At 36.1% G+C, this 24,980-nt stretch overlaps 1 protein-coding gene across 7 annotated transcripts in view; it reads left to right on the top strand.

Moving 5' to 3' along the window:
• Positions 1 to 24,980, top strand: part of exoc6 (exocyst complex component 6) — a 53,919-nt gene that overhangs the window by 20,739 nt on the left and 8,200 nt on the right. For 4 of the 7 annotated variants that reach the window (XM_026222997.1, XM_026222996.1, XM_026222999.1 and 1 more), the window contains exons 9-20: positions 2,289 to 2,372; positions 2,453 to 2,499; positions 2,616 to 2,736; positions 6,280 to 6,351; positions 6,509 to 6,606; positions 6,711 to 6,816; positions 7,667 to 7,776; positions 10,689 to 10,800; positions 10,889 to 11,023; positions 11,981 to 12,160; positions 17,666 to 17,807; positions 21,131 to 21,204. In XM_026222997.1, the coding sequence (XP_026078782.1) occupies positions 2,289 to 2,372; positions 2,453 to 2,499; positions 2,616 to 2,736; positions 6,280 to 6,351; positions 6,509 to 6,606; positions 6,711 to 6,816; positions 7,667 to 7,776; positions 10,689 to 10,800; positions 10,889 to 11,023; positions 11,981 to 12,160; positions 17,666 to 17,807; positions 21,131 to 21,204 (1,281 nt within the window). Of the gene's footprint in view, positions 1 to 2,288; positions 2,373 to 2,452; positions 2,500 to 2,615; positions 2,737 to 6,279; positions 6,352 to 6,508; positions 6,607 to 6,710; positions 6,817 to 7,666; positions 7,777 to 10,688; positions 10,801 to 10,888; positions 11,024 to 11,980; positions 12,161 to 12,773; positions 12,804 to 17,665; positions 17,808 to 21,130; positions 21,205 to 24,980 lie in introns of all 7 variants that reach the window. The other 3 variants (XM_026222995.1, XM_026222993.1, XM_026222994.1) reach the window with 1 other exon arrangement.

Genomic DNA, 24,980 nt, shown 5'->3' on the forward strand with positions numbered 1-24,980 from the left:
TCGCTCATCTGGTCAGAACTAATCCCGAGTCCTTCAACACGCCAACAAAAGGGGTCAGAATGCAGCATCTAATGGGACTGACCGAGCAGTAACCCCCTTTTCGCCGTAAAAACAAAGCAGTGAAAATGTTCCTCGCTTCGGCATTCAGATTGTGCACAAACTGCGGTGCATTCACTGGCCGTAGAATGAGTCGAGGGCTTTCCCCTCAGTGGTTCAGTTAATGAGAACATGAGCGCTTTTGACCGTTGTGCTACCCGAGCGCTCACAGGTGCTGGCAAGGGCCGAGGGCCACTCTTCAGCCACACACAGAGAGAGAGAAAGAGCGGGGGGTGTAGGTGCTTTATACAGTATTCACAGAAATTGCATGTTTCAATCAACAAATGATCACTGTAAACACATGACTGCCTACATTTCAGCCAAACCACACAAATGTACTTGTACATACACTTCACTGCAGTTTCCAGCAGAAATTATCTCTATGCAACAAAATGGCAACCAGCTTTATTCCGTTTGACACAAAATTTGAGAACGGGGCAAATAATCCATAAATCGAGACAGTTCCATGCACAATACTATGTTTTGACCTCAAAATCACATAACAGGCCCTATCATACACCCAGCATAAGGTGCAATATGTAATATTTACAATGATCTATTTACATTAATGCAATATAATATACATAACTATGTTTTCAGAGGTGTATAAATACCTCACTTAATGGACCGTTATGTTTTTATTACCTTAGATTGGGCAGTTTATATCTATGTACACCGCGGGTCCCCTTACATGGAAGTTTCCTCGCGTTTCGTCACTTTGTTATTCTTGCGAATAACACACTGTCACAATGATAAACAAGTACATAAAAATTTGCAATAACATCGATTTATTGAAAAATTAAGTAAATCTAATTCTTTGATTTACCTTTGTAAAGAAATCTCATTGCTCTCTGCTGTCTTTACTGACGACGATCTTTACCTGTGTCGGCCACCTTAGCTTCTCTAAAAGGAGGGGGAGTGGGGGACTGAGCCGTTGGTTGCAATTCGCAACCTCACCTCTAGATGTCGCTACAATTTACACATTGCACCTTTAAATAGTAAATGCATTTGCGCCCATGGGTGTGCTGGTCTAAAAAGGAGGTGTGTTCAGGCGCATTGTTGGCGCTTTACTATTTTGAGGTACTGTAAATAGACTGCTCCATAGACCAACTTAAACCTGGTCTAAAGTCAATGGCGCAACATTTTTTTTTTTTTTGTTATTTAAAAAGCGTGTTAGTAGAAAATGCGCAGCAGTACACAAACATGCCAAATGTTAAAAATGAAAGGATTACAGTGTAAAATAATGGGAGATAAACCCTGATTGGTTTATTGCACGTTATGCCTAAAAACACACCCATCACTCATTAAGAGAATAGGGATAACCCTTTTAGATCACGTGCCGGGAGCTCCGACCATTTTATACTTGCAAAAGTGGATTCGGAAATGCCCTCAGTGCACCTGGGCCGTGCACTTTAGACCATGCACTTAGATCATTAAAATACGGCCCAACCTTGTTGATATGTATGGCTTTTCAGATGTAGTGAACTTGCTTGGTAGCCCACCTGATCCAGCATTGCACTTGTGATGTGGAGTCCTGGAGTATGACTCCCATGAAACTCGAGGCACAAGATAGCACAAAAGAGCTTAGTAGAAAGCACCGTTCAACAACAACATCAAGTGAAATTGCAAATAAATGGCTGTAGTCAATCAGTGATGTTACAGTTGACTGGTTTGGGATCCGTGTCTTGTGTGCCTTAATCTGGTAAATCTCCACTGCAGTTTGCTATGGGGTAAAATGCATACCGTATTTTCCGGACTATAAGTCGCACTTTTTTTCATAGTTTGGTAGGTCCTGCGACTTATAGTCAGGTGTGACTTATTTATCAAAATTAATTTGACATGAACCGAGAGAAATGAACCAAGAGAAATGAACCAATAGAAAACATTACCATCTACAGCTGCGAGAGGGCGCTCTATGCTGCTCAGTGCTCCTGTAGTCTACACTGAACACATAGAGCGCCCTCTCGCAGCTGTAGACGGTAATGTTTTCTATTGGTTCTTGGTTCTAAATAAATGTCCAGTGCGACTTATATATATTTTTTCCTCATCATGACGTATTTTTGGACTGATGTGACTTATACTCAGGTGCGACTTATAGTCCGAAAAATATGGTAATTGTATGCCGTGCAAGGTGAATGCTCTGGTATAAATCAGATTAAATGGATATTAATTTTTTATCTGTTTCTTTATAGGGAGACAGAGAGACATTTGAAAATTACTATAGGAAGCAAAGAAAAAAACAAGCGAGATTAGTACTGCAGCCTCAGTCTAACATGGTTAGTATTCTTTGATCTTTGAACAATCCTGTCTGTTTTATTTGTTTTGATGTTTTTTAATTATATGTGCTTCACTCCAGCACGAGACAGTGGAGGGCTACAGGAAATACTTTAATCAGATTGTCGGGTAAGTTAAATCTGGATTTATTCGTGAAGTTATTTATGTGCAGGGCTGTAAGTCTATTTTCTAATCTACAGAGTCGATATGCTTCAAGTAATGCCGTCTCCCATCATGCTTTGCAGGTTCTTTGTGGTGGAGGATCACATATTACATGCCACCCAAGGCCTGGTGACCAGAGCCTTCACAGACGAGCTGTGGAACATGGCCCTGTCCAAAATCATTGCAGTGCTCCGCACACACTCCGTGAGTCCCGTGCACACACACTTGTCCCAACTGAGTCGAAGCACTGCGGGGGATGCATATGGGGTCGCATGCAAGGATTTGACATCCCCCTCTCTTTCTGTCTCCATTTTGCTCTGGACCAAGTCTCTTTTTTGTGATTGAAAGTTAGCTAGCAGTGGGAGAGAGCTGGCTTGACCCCTTTGTTCGAGCCCCAGGACTCAGGCTGTGAGCCTCAGCCGCAGGGTATTTGCATAATCCCTCACTGATTTACAACTGACTGGCCCTCCAAACACACTCTCAGAATCTTAGAATATTCACAGTTAATCTGCTGTTATTGTTGCAATCTGTCCTCATTAAGCCAAACTGACCTCTCCATTAGATCAGATTGAATGGATCGCCATTGAAAGGGCTCACCAGGAAATGCTTCCAATTATCATTCCAAATGCCTTGTTTTGAAAATAATCACTTCATGATGCTACTAAAGCCCTCGTAGCTCCTGAACTATCTGCGCTGAAAAAGAATTAGTGTAGGATTAACTTTGAAACGATTTTTCATTCAAAAACTTTCATTTTGCAAATAACTGCAGAGAAACAGCAAGTAATAAACTGACCTTTTTAAGTAGAAATACAGATTTTTTCTTGTAAAATGTTCTTCAGTAATCTTTGTTCTATTAACAGCTTCGGGAAAAAAAATACAATGGGAAAGAAAAAGATAAGATAGCTTTTGTCTTATGGGAGTCGTTTAAATGTATTATTTCCAAAAATTGATACCTGACACCAGAAATCTCTATAACAATGTTTTGAATTCTTAATAGTCATAGTTAAAGAAGGAAAAGTCATGGCGATTCACTGGTCAAAATGTGTGGGAACCTTAAGTGTGTAACTCATTTAACTCAAATTGAAATACATACTTTTCAGGCTGCAATTATACACTCGCACAGGCAAATTTCTTGATTTGTGTTATTTTTTATTAAACCAACCAAAAATGACTAGTCCGATGTTATATGAAAATATGACAGAATATTTCAGTTAAAAAAAAATCATGTTTTTGTGTCATGAGGAACAGCTTGAATATATTTGTTTTTCTTGAAGCAACTACTATAATATTGCAGTTGTTGTGTTATTTTAAAAAATATATTTATTTTAATGTGTAATATTAACGATTCTGTTTTTTATGTTTTATATGTTAATTTAATTTGAATTGTTAACCATTGTTATCTTCCTTGTTTATTTACTTATGTTAAACAAGTTCCAATTGTAATAATTATTGCGTAATTATATTATTTAAATAAAATTCAATAAATAATACAACTAAATATGAATTATGAATATTATAAATAATAATAATTGATAGATCATTTAAAATAATGATACTTTTTAAATAATATCATTATTAAAATGTATTTAAACAATTGCATCGTAGCATATATAACATCATCAATCAGTTAGTAAGGACTTGAATAGTATCCCATGAAAATATTCAAAGGTCTTTGTTTTGTTCCTGTTTCAGGGGTTAGATATCCACGTGTGTGTGCGTTCTCGTCCATGTGTTTGTCAGTGAAGTACATCATGTCCTGTAGTGTGGAGTGACGGCGTGTGTTGAAGCCTGACCAGTGCTTATTTAAGTGTGTGATTTACGCACTCACTTCCCTCGTCTGAGAGACAGGCCACTGCGCCCTATCTAAATGTTTAACAAGAGAATCACACTAGTGCAAGGGGCTGTAAATCAAACCTGCAGCTCCTGTACAGCCACCCTCACTATCAAACCCCAGCAACCTGGAAGAGACTCACTCGTCTGGCTCTTGGTTAAAAGCTCTGGAGATCTTTGCGGATGCTATAGTTGCTGCCAGCTGTATGTTAATGTTGATATTGGTTTCTCTCATAGTGTTAGGATAAACTCACAAATGCAGTTAATCGTAAATCATTAACTAGTTAAACACTCATCTGTAATTGATTGGGAACTGCATTAGGTTGGCAAAAAATGGGGCAGCAGTTCCAGCTCGAGTTACTATAACTAAAAACAACACACACACACACACTCATATATATATATATATATATATAAATATATATATATATATATATATATATATATAGAGAGAGAGAGAGCGAGAGAGAGAGCGAGAGAGAGAGAGAGAGAGAGAGAGAGAGAGAGAGAGAGAGAGAGAGAGAGAGAGAGAGATAGATAGATAGATAGATAGATAGATAGATAGATAGATACACATTATATTTATATTACATTTACATTTAATCATTTAGCAGATGCTTATATCCAAAGTCATTTTTGTAATTTTGGTGATACTTAGTTTACACAGCGCATAACATTATTAATAATAGAAATTGTATTATTTAAATAAAAAGTAAATAAATAATAATTAATGTACAATTTTATATAAATACAAATATAATTAATATTCTATTGTTAAATATAGATTTTATGCATTTGGCGTATACACACACTGACACACACATCAAATATGTAATGTACTTCTTTTTATTTGTATTTTTTATTTTATTTACATTATAATTATATATATATATATATATATATGATTTTACTTTACTTTTATGGTATTTATTGTTCTTATCTCTATTACTGTTATTACTATTTTATCCTATCAGTGTTCAGAGCTTTAAATATGTATTATTATTAAGTTATATATATATATATATATATATATATATATATATATAGTTATATATATATATATATATATATATATATATATATATTTTTTATATTAATGTAATTAATATTGAGATTTACTATTATTTATTGACCTTTTATTTAAATAATAGAATTTTCCAAAATCTAATTAACCTTTTATTTATTTTAAACAAGCTACAGTTTAAGTAAACAAGAAAGGTAATAAAAATGTAATTAACATTAAAAAACAAGTAAACATTCAAATATTATTAAAAGAATATAGCATGATAACTGTATATTATAGTGGGTATTATATTCTTTATGGTTTTAATTAGTAGTGCGTACTGACACAGGGTGATAACAAAAATCAAGACATTAACTTGGAGTTAGTCAGGAATTTTGTATTTATTTATTTGATTAAATGACGTAGTGAAGTGCGTTTGAGTTTGAACACTTCACATCACAGATCCTCGGGCCGTGGGGTTTCATGTAACAGTGGGTGGGCAGACATCGACTAATCCTGTCAATCATCACTCCCCTGCCTGGGTCAAGCACTACTCTCTCCTGTTTAACCTCAAGGACAGGCCTGCTCTATCAGCGGCGGCGGAGGGCCGGACAGCCTCATTTAGATGCTAATGTAACCTAAAGAATCATTAAGACACATGTGTATTTGATCAATGCTGTGAGTTTACCATTTAGAGGGAAATGCTGAACCTAAACTAATCTGGTCCACAGAAATGTGATTCAGTGAATCTCGAATCTTCTGTTTGAACCAATGGCTAACACAAGGTTTTATATTGCAGTTGCAGGGGTGAACTGAATGAAAAAATGTCTGGCTCATATTTCTAGACTTTTTTTATGAAGATTGCAAATGTGTTGTCCTTCTTATCATTATTATTGATTTTTTTATCCCACTAGTCTTACTGCGATGATCCCGACCTGGTCCTAGAACTGAAGAACCTGATAGTTATATTTGCAGACACTTTACAGGTATTCTTCAACCATGTTTTGTTTAAAGCATAACTATGTTGCTTTCCAATTATGTTTTGTTCTATTAATAATTACACTAAACATTAATGTCAAGATCTTATATGCTGTACATTATAGTTTATGCTGCTTACTCACTGTAATTGCATTGGTTTTGTAGGGTTATGGCTTCCCTGTGAACAGACTTTTTGACCTTTTGTTTGAGGTTAGAGATCAGTACAATGAAACACTGCTCAAGAAATGGGCCCTGGTGTTCAGGTGAGCTGAACTACAACGGCATTGCTGCTGATTTACCGTAAGTGAATTAATGTGGGTAGTTTCTGCGTCATACAGTAACATCTCTGCTTCCTTTGCTGAAACAGGGATATTTTCGAGCAGGACAACTACAGCCCCATTCCAGTGGAAAATGAAGAGGAGTATAAGGCTGTGGTCAGTCGCTTCCCCTTCCATGATGCAGAGATTGAAAAGGTTGGTCAGAGTCTCAGTGGTGCTCAAATTTTTATAATTTTGAATAACAATAATAATTCAATAATTTTTATGTCTTTGAAAGGTGTCTTTTATGCTAATGTTGTGAAACATTATTACATTATTTTGTAAAACTTTTAATACATTTATGTAAAATTGTAAAGTTTCATGATTTTAATTAATTAGACATTACATATAAATAGAAACTAAGTAAACATTTTTGACTGATAAAATGTAATTTAACCATTAAAACAAGAGTCCAGAAAAATTAAAACGGAAACAAAAAATGGAATCCAGAAAATTTTAATTGAAAAAAATGAATTTGGAAAACAATACAACTGATTTCATAGGGCCCTATATATATATATATATATATATATATATATATATACATATATATATATATATATACACATACACACACACATGTTTGTTTTTGTGAAAAGTGGGGACATCCCATAGACGTAATGGTTTTTATACTGTAGAAACTGTATATTCTATCGCCCTTCACCAACCCTAACCCTCACAGGAAACTTTGTGCATTTTTACATTCTCAAAAAAACTCATTCTGTATGATTTATAAGCGTTTTGAAAAACGGGGACATGGGTTATGTCCTCATAAGTCACCCTCTCCTTGTAATACCTGTGTCATTCCCATGTCATTATACAAAGTTGTGTCCTGATATGTCACAAAAACATGCACACACACACCAGTATATATATACACCAGTGTGATTCACAAGTGAACAACATGATTCACAAAAGCATGTTGAGTATTTCTCGGAAAATGGGTTGTGATTGTCTCTTCCTGTTGACTATTGACCCTTTATTGACTTTCTTGTTTATTAAACAGCAACAATTTCCAAAGAAGCTGCCCATGTCCCAGTCAGTGCCTCAAATCTACGCTCAAGTGAAGGAGTTTATTTACGCCAGCTTGAAGTTCTCAGAGTCGCTCCATCGCAGGTGAACAGAATCCACAGCACACATGAATCTACATCAGCAGACAGTCTGCAATTTTCAGTCCCATCTATCCAGTGATTCTCCTCAGTCAGAACAAAATGCAAATATTAACCGCAAATCAGATTTGGATGCAGAATCACTCATTAGCAAAGCAACCACATCTAGAAGAGCAGATCTAGAAACCGAATTTGTCACTCATCTCTTGTCAGTATGGGCTTGTGGAGCTGTTATCGTGACATGACCTTCTCCATGGGAAGCACTCATTTACGGATCTGGACTGTCTTTTAAACCACCACCCTCCCCTCCACCTCCAGCCATCTCTTCTGCCAATATTTGTTCTCTTTAAGCTCTGTGGCATTCGGCTGGTGGTTGTGAGGGGTCTGTGTTGTGCTTGCCACTGGCAATCCAAATTCTTTCCCAGAGGGTTAGAAGTGCACATAGCCTGGAGGATTTTACCTCCCACTGTCCCTTTGAGGTCAGTAGTAGTGGATATATATACTACTATATATATATATATATATATATATATATATATATATATATATACACATAAGTGTGGTGTTGTTTTTTTTTAATGATTGCATTGGCTGATTTATTTTATTTTTATTTGTGCAATATGTGTCGAAAGTAAGACTTATTTTGGCAGTGCTGAGAATTTCAGCGCCTGAGCTCCCGTATTCCATATATTCAATAATATTTCAGAAATCAGTCTAATATGCTGATGGATATTCTGACAGATTCTTTCCCTGAAATCAAATTAATTGAAATAATTGAAATTGAAACTTGAAATGCCTTGTATGGTGTCAGAATAGTCCAAATGTGATTAATAAGTGATGATAACACCATGATTCACAAATGCAACTGTAAGTGTTTATTAGACAATATTATGTAAAATTAATTTAATTGCAGCATTTGTTATTGTTTAAATTGAACGGAGTTGTTTATATTGGCCGTCAAAAAAGCATATTGCTTCACTATCTTTTCATTGCTTCATTTCCGCCGTAGTGGAATATGCTTTTGCTTTGAGCAGAGAGAAGAGTGTGAGGAGACCCACATGAGGCTTTCAGAGCACTTATGATCTAACATAGTCTTCTCCCCTCCTGACCCTCCGCTAATCAATGCAAACAACTGCAGATTTCACACTCCTCTCTAATGGTTTCTTTCTTATTTAAGCAAGCGATAATGAGTGACCTCTGCACCTCTTCACTCCCACCTAATCAACACCTCACACTGAGACACACAGTCCCCAACAGCAAAATCAACACCACCCAGCAGTGTCCTGTAAACACTCACACCTTACAAGCGTGCTTGGCAGCAGTAGGGCTAGCTGTGGACTAATGGGTGCAGACAGCAAGCATGCTATGCTTTATTAAAGAGATGGCACACGCAAAAAAAATGATATTCTGTCATCATTTACTTTATTTTACTCCCCATACAACAAAGTGTTGTTTTGACATTCTTTCAAATAAATTATTTTTCATTCAAGAAAATAAAGATAATTTTGTGTGAGCATAATGTACCAAAAGTAGAGATGCAAATAATTATTTTAACATTTCCTTGTGGCTCAGTTGTTTTCAAAACAATGGAGCTTTCCGCTAACAAGCTAATTTTCTAGCAAATTGAACAGCTACCGTATTTTTCGGACTATAAGTCGCACCTGAGTATAAGTCGAATCAGTCCAAAAATACGTCATGACAAGGAAAAAAACATATATAAGTCGCACTGGAATAGAAGTCGTATTTATTTAGAACCAAGAACCAAGAGAAAACATTACCATCTACAGCCACGAGAGGGCGCTCTATGTCTTCAGTGGTAGACTATAGGAGCACTGAGCAGCATAGAGCGCCCTCTCGCGGCTGTAGACGGTAATGTTTTTTCTTGGTTCATTTCTCTTGGTTCATGTCAAATTAATTTTGATAAATAAGTCGCACCTGACTATAAGTCGCAGAACCAGCCAAACTATGAAAAAAAGTGCAACTTATAGTCCGGAAAATACAGTACACTGTTTTTGAATTTTCTCACTCTTGCTCAAGTAGTCACGTCATGTGTCTTTTTGGCAAATAAATAAATGGACATGAAATATTGTTCTGAATTGAAAAGATTTGTGTCAGAAGTGTTTTGGTTGGCTTAAAAACCAGCATAGCATAGGAAATAGGTGACCTAGTGCAATTTATTTTCATTATTCAATAGAAGAATGCAACCGACCAATCAGAATAATATATTCAACCTATCTGCAATAAATCAAAAGAAGATTAGTCATTTTATAATTTAAAAGGTAAATTTCATTGATGATATTTTTTCTTCCAACAATTTGCTAATTTAACCAAGGGAAAGCATATTATAATCTCACAAAATATTTTGTGCATCATATGTTTCAGTCATGATTTCCCATAAATGACATGCCATTGAATGAAAATTATTTTTTTTTAAAAAAGCTACAGTGAACAATATCCACATTAAATTTATTTTTAAAGTCTAAATACTCAATAATAATAATAATAATAATAATAATAATAATAAAGTTTTGAAAAATTCAGTTAATTCATTCAGTTCTTTAAAAAGCTTAATTTTTTATGATTGCATTTCAAATATATAATCAGATTTGAGGTTGACCTGGTCAAGAAAATAATGTGGTTGTCCAGACAAAGTATTTTTTATAATTATTTAACTTTCTGTGTATCCGAGGAAATTTGAGTACGTATGTGCATGAGCTAACAACACGTGCAATTTGTCCTTTCGACTTTGTTACTTGTATTTATTATAAAATATATAATCTGATTCTGAAACAAGTTTAAAAAAAAGTGTTTTATTGGGAAAGCATATTGTTTTTCTACTTATTTTTTTGTTGATATGAAATGTACTTTAGATGATAAAAATATAGATTGAACATATTTCATGGTTCACATGTATTTCAGCTCAACCGAGATTGACGACATGCTCCGTAAATCCACCAACCTGCTGCTGACGAGGACGCTGAGCAGCTGCTTACAAAATCTCATCAAAAAGCCACACATAGGATTAACCGAGGTGACGTTAACGTGACAAATCGCCTCATTCTGCATGTGGAGCTCAGTTTGATAATAACATACACCTTCCTTTCTGTTATATTTTTCAGCTAGTTCAAATTATAATCAACACCACCCATTTAGAGCACGCATGTAAATACCTAGAGGATTTTATCACGAACATCACTAATGTTTCGCCGGAAACGGTTCATACCACAAGACTCTACGGGCTTTCCACCTTCAAGGTAAAAGTCATTCACAGACATGTTCTTTAATTACATATTTCACTCAGTTGTATAACTGCCATGGGCACACACTGTGATCAGAGATCCGCCGTCTGGAGCGGTTCCCTCAGAGTAAAGCTGCCGCCTCGGGCTTCACAAACTCCATACATAGCTTGTTCTGATGCCACTGTGTTAAATGTATCTAAACAGAGGTGTTATCAGGTGACCTTTTTCTGAGTCATTACACATGCAGCAGCATGTTAGCATTGCTCAAGTTTGATTACAATGCATCATCCCCCACCTCTTTCCACATTTAGTTGTTTTACAATGTGAAACTGCATTTGATAACCATTTAAGATCCACTAAATGTTTACCATTTGATACGCATGAAAACATTTTTTATTTCGTTACCAGGTGACTTATTTTTCAGTCATTAAACACTCAGAAGCAGTGGTCAAGTTTGATTACTATGCATTATTTTGCATTTTGTTGTTTTGCGACTTGGAATCACATTGATAGGTAATTATTACCATTTGAGATCCGCAAAATGTTTACCATCTGACGTCCTTACGAATAATGTTTGATTGTTTCAAGAAGATTTAAGGGGTTAAACATTTATTGCTTCAATTGGGTATTGATACTGTTTTTGAATCTTGAGTTACATTTGATAGGAAATTTGTTTCAGTGCTCTTTAAATGCATCCCAGGATTCAGTTGGCAATTGGTTGCACCGCTGTTGTTGTACACTTCCGGAGGAAGGAATTTTCCAAATGTTGGAATTGCATTTTATAGGGATTTTTACATTTATTTTTTTATGGTTGCATGAGAAGTTAAACTAAAAAGCAGACATTGATTGGTTGCAAAATTACTTTTTTTTTCCCGATACTGTTAAAAAGCATCCCAGGAATCATTTAGCAGTTGGTTATACCAGTGTTTGTGCACCTCTGGAAAATTTTAATGCGTTTTTTCCCATTTTTAGGACGCCAGACATGCAGCTGAAGGAGAAATATACACCAAACTCAACCAGAAGATTGATGAATTCATTCAGCTGGCTGATTATGAATGGGGCATGGCAGAGTCGGACGGCAGGGCCAGCGGCTACCTCATGGACCTCATTAACTTCCTGCGTAGCACCTTCCAGGTCTTCACACACCTTCCGGTAAGTTCCACACCATCCTATTGAAATGCAGTCTCGCCATGATTTTGTGATCATTCTTCACCCGTGGGTTCATGCAATGTGTGTTATTGCATGTGTGGCATCAATCTGTGTTGCATTTATAGATGTTAAGTTGGTCACACCTGGATCGGAAGTTCTAGGAGCCCTCCAGAATAACACATTTTCTATATTATGCCCCACTTTTGACTTGACACTAAATCAATACTGAGGGGCACAGGAATGTCCCGTTTGGTGTTATAAGTGTAATTACACAAACATAAGACGTCCGTTCCCAAAACCAATCAAATCTCTGTCTCTTCCTGGACATAATCAACACAGATAACTTCCAAGCCATCCATTCACTGAGAATGATACAGCTTGCTTGCGTTTCTCTTCAGCCGCCCTGTCCTCTTAAATAAATTACTTTAACCTCCAGTTTAAGTTGGTTATGCTTTGGTTTCTCAACAGTATAACATCTTTCCTGTCAGTGAATGTATTCTTCAGTTTATTTTCTGCCAGGCACGCTTGGTTTTCTGATTTTCCTTTGTCTGTCCATTTATTATCGCTATACTTTCTTTCCCTGTCCGTGTTTTATTTTCTTGGTGTTTCCACTCAGAATAACAACAATGATCATGCTGCAATGTCGGTAAGTAGACTCTCTTCGAACCCTAGAGGAGGAAGAGAAAATTAATTTACAAGCAAAAAAAACCCTTCAACTGCATGTTCATGTCAGCTCTGTGGACTTGCTGCCAGCCTTGTTTTGCTTCCCTTTCATGTGTAATGCAGAATGTAAACCAGATCGATTGGCATGCTGCCCATGATTGTCTGACCATGCAGAACACACATGCCATTCTTATTTGAGATTCACAAGCACCAGTCACAACCAGTTAAAGGGAAAATTCACCCAAAAATAAAAATCTGTCTCCTCATGTCATTCCAAACCTGTATGACTGACTGACTGACTGACTGACTGACTGACTTGAGAACACAAAACATTTTTGCCCTTAAAATTAATGTGAATGGAGTCCAAAACCTCATTGACTTTGATTGCATGGACAAATCTTTCTAAATATTTTATTTTGTATGTTTCACATTGTGTCATTGATTTTTTGGGTGATCTATCTCATAAATAGTCTCGATAATGAGTGTCTCTCAATTCAGAATGCTGCTTTATTAATGCTGCATAATGACACATTCTTTCTAACCTACATGTACTTCCTAGTTACAGCAGTTTGTCAAGAATACTCCGACCTTACATAATCTGTATGTTAGCGCAGCTAACTCACTTCACACCAGTTCATTTTATATAAGCTGACTTCATATAAACAGGATATAAAACAAATTGTGATTGAAAGAGACTTGAAGACAAAAAAGAGTTTTATGACATCATAGCCATTCAGCTTAAGTTTTAATGAAACCTGCCAATGGGATGAGACAAAGGCAAGCCAATTTTATGAATCACTATTGTTGTGATGTGTCCCGCCCATAGTCGAAACTCATTGGTCCAATAGTCCACTTCACATCAGTGCTATTTTTAGTATCATGGAGAAACTGTTATAGTTGATATTAATATTTTTAATTAATTTAATTTTTTACTTTTTTAAGTTAAAGTTTTAGTTATTTAGTAATCAAATTACACTAACTGAAACAGAGAAAATGTTCCTTGGCAGCCAGATGGTGAAAATATATAAAAATATTTTTTATATATATATTTTTTATATATTTCATTCCCATTAACAATCATTTTATTTCAAATAAACAATTGTATTTATTTATATTTATTTATTTATTTGTTTATTTTTATAAAAAGCTAAGTAGTTACATTTATATAGAAGCATCTTTTTAAGTGTGGAATAGAAATTCTTGAAATTTTAGGTCTCAGAGAGTATCTCACCGATTTTTAATTGTGAGCAATTTTTTTAGGGGGCTGCTTTTATAGTCCTGTTTTTTTAAAATACATATATATTTTTATTTCTAGAAATAAAATGTCCATGCATTGTGAATTTATTGGCTTTGGGGTTTATTTTATTATGCATTTGCTTTTTAAGTATTGGTTTTTTGCAGTGTGGTGCTGGAGTGTTTTATGTAGCTTACAGATGAAATAAGTGAAAAATATAGTCTTGTTTATAGAAAACAGTAATGTGTCTAATGGAAATCAACACTTTGTGAAGAGGTATTTTGTATTTTTTACTTTGGATAGAATAACCAAACAAAATAGTTTATTCATTTCTTTTCTAGTTGTCAGCATGTACTGGTGGAGCAGCTGTTGCATGAGTTTTGTGTGTTTTTGAGTGTTTGGCGTCTGGTATTGCCAGGTTTAACTGTGGTCTTTTACCTTTTCCTATTATTATTCCTCTTTACAACCCTGTTCCTCATGAGCGTGTTGGCTTGCATGAATGTCTGCTGTAGCTATGAGACTAAATGTTACCATGTGTTTGTGTCTTCTTTAAATCCATCAGATGGTGGATTTTCAAGAGCTAGAAAACCTTTGTTATCTTTATTTTGCGGAATTCCACCGATTTAGATTTTAGGTGTTAAGGATGGTTTTATGAGTTATTAGGGCTGGGATAAACAATTATTTTTTAAACGATTAATCTAGCGATTATTTTTTTGATGCATCGATTAATATAACAATTAATTTTTTCAGACCAATTCGATTTCAGTTATCTCCCCATTAATTGACTACTAACAATTTATACATGTTGATTTACATATCTGAATGAAAAAAAACATGAATTCCTTAACATTGCAATATATGTTTATTGCTCTTAAAATTACAAAATAAAAGACTGACTAAGAATGCATTACTTTGCACTTGTATAGAGACAGCATTCAATAAAACCTTGAAGCCTTGAAAACACATAGCTTACTGAAACAAGCTTACTGAACACATAGGGCCTAGCTTACTGAAAAAAGTTCTTCTTTCAGATGAAAATAACAACAACTTGATGTCTAGCATTCAATAAAAAAGGTCACCCAAAATGCTTGTTTAGAGCAATTGAAAGAATACAGTAACCAATGTAAACTTCAGGGCTTTAAGCTAATACAGAGAGTGCTTTTCCAAAAAAAAAAATAATAATTTACAGTGGGAGCCAGCAGCCTGTCATGGAGAAAAAAAAAATCTCAGAATGCTCCACGTGAAACTTTAGCGTTCTGCCCTTTTTCTATAGTGTCTAATGATTTTGGTTAATATGCACGAGGGAGAGAGAGAGAGAGAGAGAGAGAGAGAGAGAGAGAGCAAGACAGCGCTCCTGTAGTTTGAAGACTTTGAGTGAACGAGCGCGTGTGAAACTTTGGTGTTTCGCCCTTTTTCTATCGTGTTTAATGATTTTGATTAATATGCACAAGGGAGAGAGAGAACAAGTGTTGTTTGAAGACTGTGAGTGCGCTCGCATAGCCGGGGCTCTCTCTCGTATGCGCCCTGTCAGACGCAGCAGTCATTCTATTCTACATCACTCACCAATCAAATAAGGCTTTGACAGCGTATATTCAGTGCATATAAGGTAAACGTTTTGCAAACGTTTTTTAGAGAAATAAAAACAGGTCGACGAATCGATGCACATATTTTGCGTTGACGTCATCGATGACCTCAACGCGTTGTCCCAGCCCTATGAGTTATGGTTACATATTTGGAAATGAATCAATTTACACTTCCAAAATGTTCTCTGTGCTTATTAGTTTCATACATTCACCCAAAAGTAGTTCACATATAACGTCATTATTTGCTCACCCTCATGTTGCTCCAAACCTATATGTTTTTCTGGCCTCTTTGGAAGAAAAAAGGATTTTTTTAAAGGATAACCAGGCTTGTTTTCACTCAATATCCTGTTAATCTTGAGTACCTATAGAGTAGTACTGCATCCTTCATAACTCCAAAAAGTCTTTAGTTTTTCGAGCGGGGCTCGAACCGGGTCTCGGCATGGGAGGCGGACGCACTAACAAGAAGGCTAATTTTACTCACCGCCTGCGGTTCCAACACACGATCGTGGCCCTTTTTCGTTGGGATTGCATCATCCTTAAGAAAGAAACGATACGCAAATCCGTCGTCAAACTGGGCCTTGTGAACAAGCATCTTCGAAATGCAGGGAACCCTGTAAAAATAAACTCCATCCACTGGTCCCTTAATGCTGTTTTTTTTTTGGTAATCTGTGCAGGGTTGTCTTGCCCTGGCAACCAAAAATACACTTCTTTTGTGACATTTCGCGACGCTCTCGCTCTGATCAGTGAAGTCTGTTGTGCTCTCAGTCAGTGCTGTGCTATACGGGAGCGCTCGCTCTTCCGGCAGACGTGCCCTAGGACCCATATAAAGAAATTCCGCTCCATCTAACGTCACACAGAGCCATACTCGAAAAAAAACTTTCCGAAACTTGTGACAAACCGGAAGGAGTATTTTTGGAACAGAAATACTCCTTCAAACGTACAACTTAATTTTTGAAACTTTGTCCATGTTTAGCATGGGAATCCAACTCTTTAACAGTGTAAAAAACTCAGTATGCATGAAATAGCATTTCACCCCCCCTTTAAATAAATTCAATGCACACAGACTGAAGTAGTTTAAGTCTTTGGTTCTTTTAATTGTGATGATTTTGTCTCACATTTAACAAAAACCCACCAATTCACTATCTCAACCAACTAGAATATGGTGACATGCCACTCAGCTAATCAACTCAAAACACCTGCAAAGGTTTCCTGAGCCTACAAAATGGTCTTTCAGTTTGGTCAAATTAATAGTCCCGCATCTAACACATCGGCCAAGCAGGAAAACTTATCGGCCGATTCCAATATATTTAAAAAAATGCAAAATATCGGCCGATAAATGGACCTCGACAATATATCGGCCTTGACATTATATTGGTCGACCACTAATTGTTGGTGTTGGTTCCCGTAAGATTACAATAGCCTGTTAGTACTTTTATGCATAATTACTGAAATTATGGTTGTGATTTCACATGTACAAAGCAGTGGTGACAGCAACAAATAAATAAATACTCATTCTGCTTTGCTGAAAATAACATACACTTTGTCACTGTCTCACAGAATCATTATATAATATGCATTTAAAATTTGATACATTTATATCTCATGTTTTCATAATTGAACAATTATATTGTCTGATTTGTATTGTCTGAACTATTTAAAAAGTGCGTATTCAGTAAAATAATTTATTTAAAACTTATTTAAAATCTATTCTAGGTTACTGGTGAAATCAGGCATTATGCAGACAATAAATATTGATTCAATAGTTTAGATTCTGAATTATTTTTTATAAGAATAATACATACCATAAAAATTCATATGGGCTTGGAGTAACATTTTAGAGTGAAACTGCTTTTCAGGGACACTTCTAAACTAGCCATCGCTTTATGTTCATAGAGTGGCACAGACCCTGATACTAACTTTGGTACTTTGAATTCATTATGATATTGAGACAGAAAAGCACTGATGGCGTGTGCAGCTGAGGACACCTGTAGTAACGGTTTGTTGGTGTGTTTGTGTGCCGTTCCTCAGGGTAAGGTGGCACAGACAGCGTGTATGTCTGCTTGTAAACACCTGGCCACGTCACTGATGCAGATGCTGCTGGATCCTGAGCTCAAACAGATCAGTATGGGAGCCATTCAGCAGTTTAACCTGGACGTTATGCAGTGTGAACGTGAGTACAGCTTCTTAATTGCATTTTTACAATGGCACCTCCACGTTCATTTCAATAGTCAAAACTTTACCATAAAAGATACAGTAGCAACATTTCAGGTTTTAGGGATTAACCTTAAATTATAAAGTAGTACAAATATTTCATTGCCTGATAAAATGTTAATATACCAACCCACTTAAATACTAAAACCTGTTTTGTACCTTTTATAATAAACTTTAAAACACACACACACACACACACACACATAAAACAGGAATAAAAGAGAAAGCCAAAGCTCATCAGCAAGCAGTTTTTCCTCAAGCTGAAGTAAATATTAATGTGCACACAGTGTAATACACACAATTACAAAACACCTTCATGTTACACACGACACAAAAAAACACAGTAAACATTAATTTGACAAAATAAGATGCGACACAAAAACTTTTTATAAATTAAAGTTTTTTCACAATAATTTATAAGATGATTTGTTAGTTTTCTGTTCAAAAAACAAAATATTTAATGTCTCTTCTCCTCGTCTGTTCAAAAAAATAATTAATTAACTAGACCTTTTAGAAAAGATGTCCATTCTGAAAGTTTGAGCATTACCATAAACTATTTTTGAAGTGCAGTATAGCTAAAGCACTAAGAGACAGGCATGTCAGTGTTATGCTCTGTGAAGCGCAGCATGACGATACATGCATTCAAGCAGCAGGTTTTATTGATTTTATCTGCTGTTCTCAGAAGCAGTTATCTGAGTTACACTCTTTCAAGGAACATTCCAGATTACCCGCACTCCACCTGCTCTTGGATATCCACACCTGCTCTGATATGAGCTGATATGGAACAGTTTGGAGAAACATTAATCGCTGATCCATTTGAACCTTCATTCATCTTACGAGTGCTTCATTTGTATGCATTACCCACCCGTATGAGGATATTGTTTATTGTTCTACCAACAAATTAAAAAGCTGTTTGGAAGCCATATGATAAAACTGAAGACTGGAGTAATGGCTGCTAAAAATTCAACCTTGTGGATCACAGGAATAAATTACATTTTAAAGTATATTGGAATAGGCACAAGAGACTTCTTTTGAAAAAGCTACATTTACATCATATTTAAATTTTTGGGTCCATTTCTATCCCTGATCATCTTCAATGTTTCAGTTTTTCAAAGCACATCAAATGTGTACAGCTGGGTGTCACAACAGACAGGTTTATTGGTAGGTTTAAAAAAAAGGGTATGCTGTAATTATAGCAGGTGCTCATAAGTATTGTGTGTTTTGTTTTTGTAGTTATTCTGTTTTTGTGAAATGTAGAACCTGGGAAGCCCATGAGCCCCTTTGGTTCTGATTGGCACAATAGAGATTGGCACAATAGAGAATCGCACAGTGTTCATCAATAAAGTTCAAATGTGGACAGCTCTTTGGTTCTAGCATCGCATCTTCTGCTCCTCGGCCATTTAAGGTTTCAGTCACGCTACATCACTGTCAGCAGAAGTGAAAAGGCTGTGTGTGTGTGTGTGTGTGTGTGTGTGTGTGCATGCTTGTATCTGTGGCCTCAGGTCACAGATGTCTAGAGTTTGTGAGGGTTCAACCGGACCGGTACGCCAGGGAATATCTGACCCTTCTCTAAGGTCTGAATGGTGTCCGTCCCATTAGTGGCAGTTCATCTTACGCTAGTCAAAACACAGACAGTTAAGACCCATACACCCATACCAATACTTATGTTCTGAGTTCACAGTCTGATTTGTCTGAATTTCACTTGTAATTTACAGTGGGTCAGTGTTTCACTGACAGGGAAGTGAAGTAAAATAGAAGTCACGTGTGTTTGGGATGCGATCAAGGTCGTACATGCACTTTCATTCAGACTTAAACGGAAATCTGTCTTTTAAAATGTTTCAAAACTTACTCCAACTGAAATCTTAGCAGTATTGTTTCTGTAGTTTGGCCTCATCCAGCATACATACGCATTAATGGAACCACAAATGGCCTTGGTGCACTTGATCTGAAGGACAGAGGGGATGTTCAACATGAATTTAGTTCTTAAAATATTTTATTTTGTCTCTTGTATACTTGAAGGCTGCAGCTAGACTATACTGTAGATTCATTGTAATTGCACATGAACACATACTGGCTGACTGTTGCTTAATCTCATGGCTCATGGTAGGTGTGTTATCATTAATGACATCTCTCTGAGAAAAAATGTCTTTGCTGGCTGCACAAACTTGAAACCAGTGTAGTTCACTGTCTGAACAGCACAAATGCTGTTCTCATAAACTGTTACACTTTATTACAAAGTTCTCTGGAATACTTGATTGTTATGGTTGATCCGGCATTCAACAGTCAGATATCTGTAGAAAATAATTCCAAATCTGAATAACTGACAGATTTTCGGCATAGCTGAGCTAGTTTTGTCTCTCAAATCACCCTGAGAGGATGGATGGATGGAGAGATAGGTTAGTTAGTTGGGTTTGTTAGATAAATAGTTTTAACAATCTGGGTTTATAAAACCATTGAGTGAATTAAGATCGTCTAGTTTTAGGAAACCATAGTTCGTTTTGATCGTATGGTTTTAGAAAATAACATAGAATGAGTTAATTATGATCATTTGTTTTTAGAAAACCATAGAGTGAGTGTGTAAGTGAGTGATCAATCGATAGATCGATCAATCAATCATCATTTGCTTATTGAAAACCATAGAGTGAGTAATGAGTTCTGGAGGCTGGTGTCCTGCAGAGTTTAGCTACACCTTGCCTCAATACACCTGTCTGGAATTTTCTACTATGCCTAGTTAGACTGATTAGCTGGTTCAGGTTAGTTTAATTAGGGTTGGAGGTAAACTCTGCAGAACACTGGCCCTCCAGGACAAAGTTTGGAAACCCCTGGTTCTTCTCATCTGGTCTTAGAAACCCATAGATGCAGAGTAAGTCTTGATCATCTCATTTTTGAATACTATAGGTCTAGATCAGATAGTTAAATAGTTAGTTTTGAACATCTGGTTTTGGACAGCTATAGATGGGTAGTTAGGAAAGGCATCCTGCATAAAACCTGTGCCAGATCCCTGTATGGATAAACACTAACAGGAGCAGCTCCAGAAGAGAGGGAGTGAGTGAGTGATTTAGTTAGTTGGTTATAGGTATTTTTGATCATCTGGTTTTGGAAAATAGTGAGTCAAGTAATAATAAAGAGCAGATCTGTATATTGGCTTTCTCAAGCAACATGGTACATGGTTAATGTTAACAAAAAAATGCTTTGGAAAGATTCTTCAATAGTTTTAACAATAATTCAACTAATTGTTTTTAATAGTATTTTCCTGTTATTTTTATTTTATTTTTTCCGCAGTGTTTGCCAGTTCAGAGCCCGTGCCAGGATTCCAGGGGGACACGCTGCAGTTGGCCTTCATTGACCTCCGACAGGTACAGGCCTCTCTGCAGACATGACTATTCTTGATCCACAGTCTCTGTGAGTGGAGCTGAGGGGAAGGGTGGAGAACATACAGCATTAACAGGCACTAATGGATTATCCCCAAGACGGTTCCCTTCAGGAGGGGAAATCACTTAGTCGCAGTGGGGTTCATTATGCTATCAGGATTTTCTTCTTCGTTTGGTCCTGTTTTTTGTGCTGCTTGAAGTTTGAACTTATAATCTGGGCCTGAGGTGCTTAAGGTGTGAAACCGAGGTCATGTCAAGGTTTCTTCTATAAAGGTATTTCATATAAGGAAGTATTATTAGGGTGTGGAGTTAATAATACTCGTTGGTTTCTAAATACCTCTTTTTATGTTCAGGAAAAAGCTGAAAGTCTTCAAATCACACATGCTGCAGTATTACTTAAAAATAATCGGCATGCTGTTGCATTTCTGTCATCATTTACTCCCCCTCTTGTCCTGACGTTATTTGTGCAGAACACAAGCTGTGTTTTTCAAGATGTTCTGGCTGATCTAGTACAAGTACTGGATAGTTCACCCATAAAAGTACACCATTATGACTCGATTACATGCCGTTAACTTCAAGTTTTCAAGGATGTTTGATTGCATGGTACCCAAATTTTGATTCCCATTTAAAGGGATAGTTCTCCCAAAAATTAATATTACCCCATGATTTGCTCACTTTTTAATACAATTAGAGTTATATAAATAAATGTCCAAGCTTTATGATGGCAGTGAATGGGGGTCGAGATTTTGAAGCCCAATAAAGTGCATCCATCCATCATAAAAAGTGCTCCACACGGCTCCGTGGGTTATTAAATTCCTTCTTAAATGAATTAATGCGTTTGTATAAGAAAAAGATCCATATTTAAGCCTTTAGAAACTCTAATCTTTATCATACGCTCATTTACGAGAGAGTGGCATTCCAGCGGATGACTTCCTTCAAAATCTCATGCTTCAAAGACTCGATCACCATTCACTGCCATTATAAATCAGGAAAATTTTTATATATAACTCTGATTGCAGGGATTTATTAACATGTACACCTAACCCTATCCCTAAACCTACCCTTATTGGATAAATACAGTGTTGGTAAGATAATTTGATAGGTCCCTCCACGGCTGCATCTTCTCACTTACGCCGCTCACATCATTCACAGTCGGTTTATAAGCAGAGAACAGAGCAGGCTTTGAATTTCGGTGTGGGATTGCGGCTATTAATACCAATTCAACTCATTCCTGCAGATTCCGCGCTTATAACACGATGACAGATGATAGAACGTATCATTTCCACATGCTTTTGAGTCTTGAGAACTCACTTGCGCACTTTCATTTCTTTGCGCTCACAGATTGCGATAAGGAGAGTGATGCCTTTTAGTTATTAAGGGAGATGGCAAATGTGATATTGATTTAATACAACAGTTCAATAAACAAGTACTGCCTGATTTTGCTCTATTTATTCAACGAAAATTGTTCAGAATATACTAGTTCAGCTGCTTCGCATCTCTAAAAGCAAACACAGCCAAGTTTAATTCATGAATGAAACTGCATTTTTGACCGAATCTAGTGAGTCAGTGATTCATGATTACCCATCCATAAAGTCACTTGCTCCATTCCTGAACGAATCAGTCATTCAAATGAATCAATTGAATGAATGATTCAGTGATAAGATCAGTGACTTGCCGCCACCTGCTGGTGGATTTATAAAAATGTTTGGCATATAAATTCAGTTATTTAAATAATTTAATATTTAGGTATTCAAAATTTTAGTGGCACCTGAGTATAAGTCGCATCAGTCCAAAAATATGTCACGATGAGGAAAAAAACATTTATAAGTCGCACTGGACTATAAGTCACATTTATTTAGAACCAAGAAACCAATAGAAAACATTACAGTCTACAGCCACGAGAGGGTGCTCTATGTCTTCAGTGTAGACTACAGGAGCACTGAGCAGCATAGAGCGCCCTCTCGCGGCTGGAGACGGTAATGTTTTCTCTTGGTTCATGTCTCTTAGTTCATTTTTCTCAGTTCATGTCAAATTAATTTTGATAAATAAGTCGCACCTGACTATAAGTCGCAGGACCAGCAAAACTATGAAAAAAAGTGTGACTTATAGTCCAGAAAATACGGTATTTAAAACATTAATCTCAACATTAATGTGAGTTTAATTGCACTCATGCCACCTCTGAGCCTTGTTAAACGTCAGAAAATGTACCTACAAGCCAATTTTGTGTTCTTCTTTGCCACCGCTGAAGTATAAATTAAGGTTTTAATGCTAATTTTATATGATTGGGCATTTATTTGTCTTGTTCTACTTCTTTTTATATTGTTTTAAAAATAAATGGTAAAAGCTTATAAAAATACATTTTTGAATTTTACAGATGAAAATGATGCCATTCCAAAGGTAAAAAGAAAGTTCAGCATAGAGCCATGTGTTACAGTATATTAGATCCGTGCATGAGGTCTTAAAGAGACAGCAGCCTAAATAAGCCTCCGGCTGCCTTTCATCATACAGTGAAGACAACCCTATGTTATTTTGGGGATAGATTGAATGGATTGAAACTAAAAAACAATATTAAGTACTGTTAATTTAATTTGTATCTTAATGCTTTTGTTTGTGCTATTGATTGTCATTAATTCATTTGTTCTTATTTTATTATTTACAAATTTAATTTTTCAGTTAAAATAAATTCATTTCCGAGTGCATGTGATTCTTGGGTGAGAAGAATCACATGCACTGAAAATAAAATATTTCTAAAATAGCATGAAATTGTCCTGCCACCACAGCTGGAAAAAATCCCTAGTCCTGGAAAAAACACTGCATATATTTAATAGAATTAGAAAATATGCCATTCCAAAGGTTAAAAGAAAATGCCCCTGTAAATCAATTTAAGTCAAATATCAGCTCGTATTAGGAAGGCAACTTTTTCATCAGTCAGAAGGTGCTCCTAAACTGTTTTAAATCAGAAGGACATTCGCTCCTAATTACAAGAAGTAAAATCTGCTCATAAACTGGGTGTGTGACTGGCATGGCTGTGGAATGTTTTTTTTTTTTTTTTTTTTTTTTTTTTGCTTTAACCACTGTTATTGTATTCATCTGAAAGGAGAAAAAAAGTCATATACACATAGGATGGCTTGAGGGTGAGTAAATAATGGGGTAATTTTCATTTTTTGGTCAACTACCTCTTTAAGTCTCTTCCTCACATAATGCTATTTATTGTATGATTTCAAAGGTTTTGAAATATAGTACACAATTTATATGAAATACATTAACGAATGTCAGCCCAAGTCCTTATTTACATTCATTATAAAGAGTAATCAGACACTACAACAAAAATAATTTTTGCATTCCCATTTGCTTCGGTAACAAAAGGAAAAATCCATAAAATCACTTCTATGACTTTCCAAAAGAGCTAAAACATTTTTGAGAGATTGATTACAGTTGTCAGAAAAGAGAAAGTCGTCAAATTTAGTTACTCCTGTCAGCCGCTGTAGAAACACTCATGCAGCTGTGTTGAATCAAAATATGTTATAAGTGTGTTACATTAAAATACTAGTACATGTGGACTTGCATCATCACATTCCGTGAAATGGGTTCATCTTCAGTATTCCACAGAAGTGATAGAGTTTGGAATGTCATGAGGGAGAGTAAACGAAGACACAATTTTATTTTTAGGTGCAATTTCAAACCCTGTTTATTGTAAATGAAGAAACACACTGCTCTTGCTTTATCTGCATACCACGTTCCAGTCAGGGTGGTGTCTTTCA

Source organism: Carassius auratus, chromosome 37, assembly GCF_003368295.1.
Source record: "Carassius auratus strain Wakin chromosome 37, ASM336829v1, whole genome shotgun sequence".
Classification (NCBI taxonomy): Eukaryota; Metazoa; Chordata; class Actinopteri; order Cypriniformes; family Cyprinidae; genus Carassius; species Carassius auratus.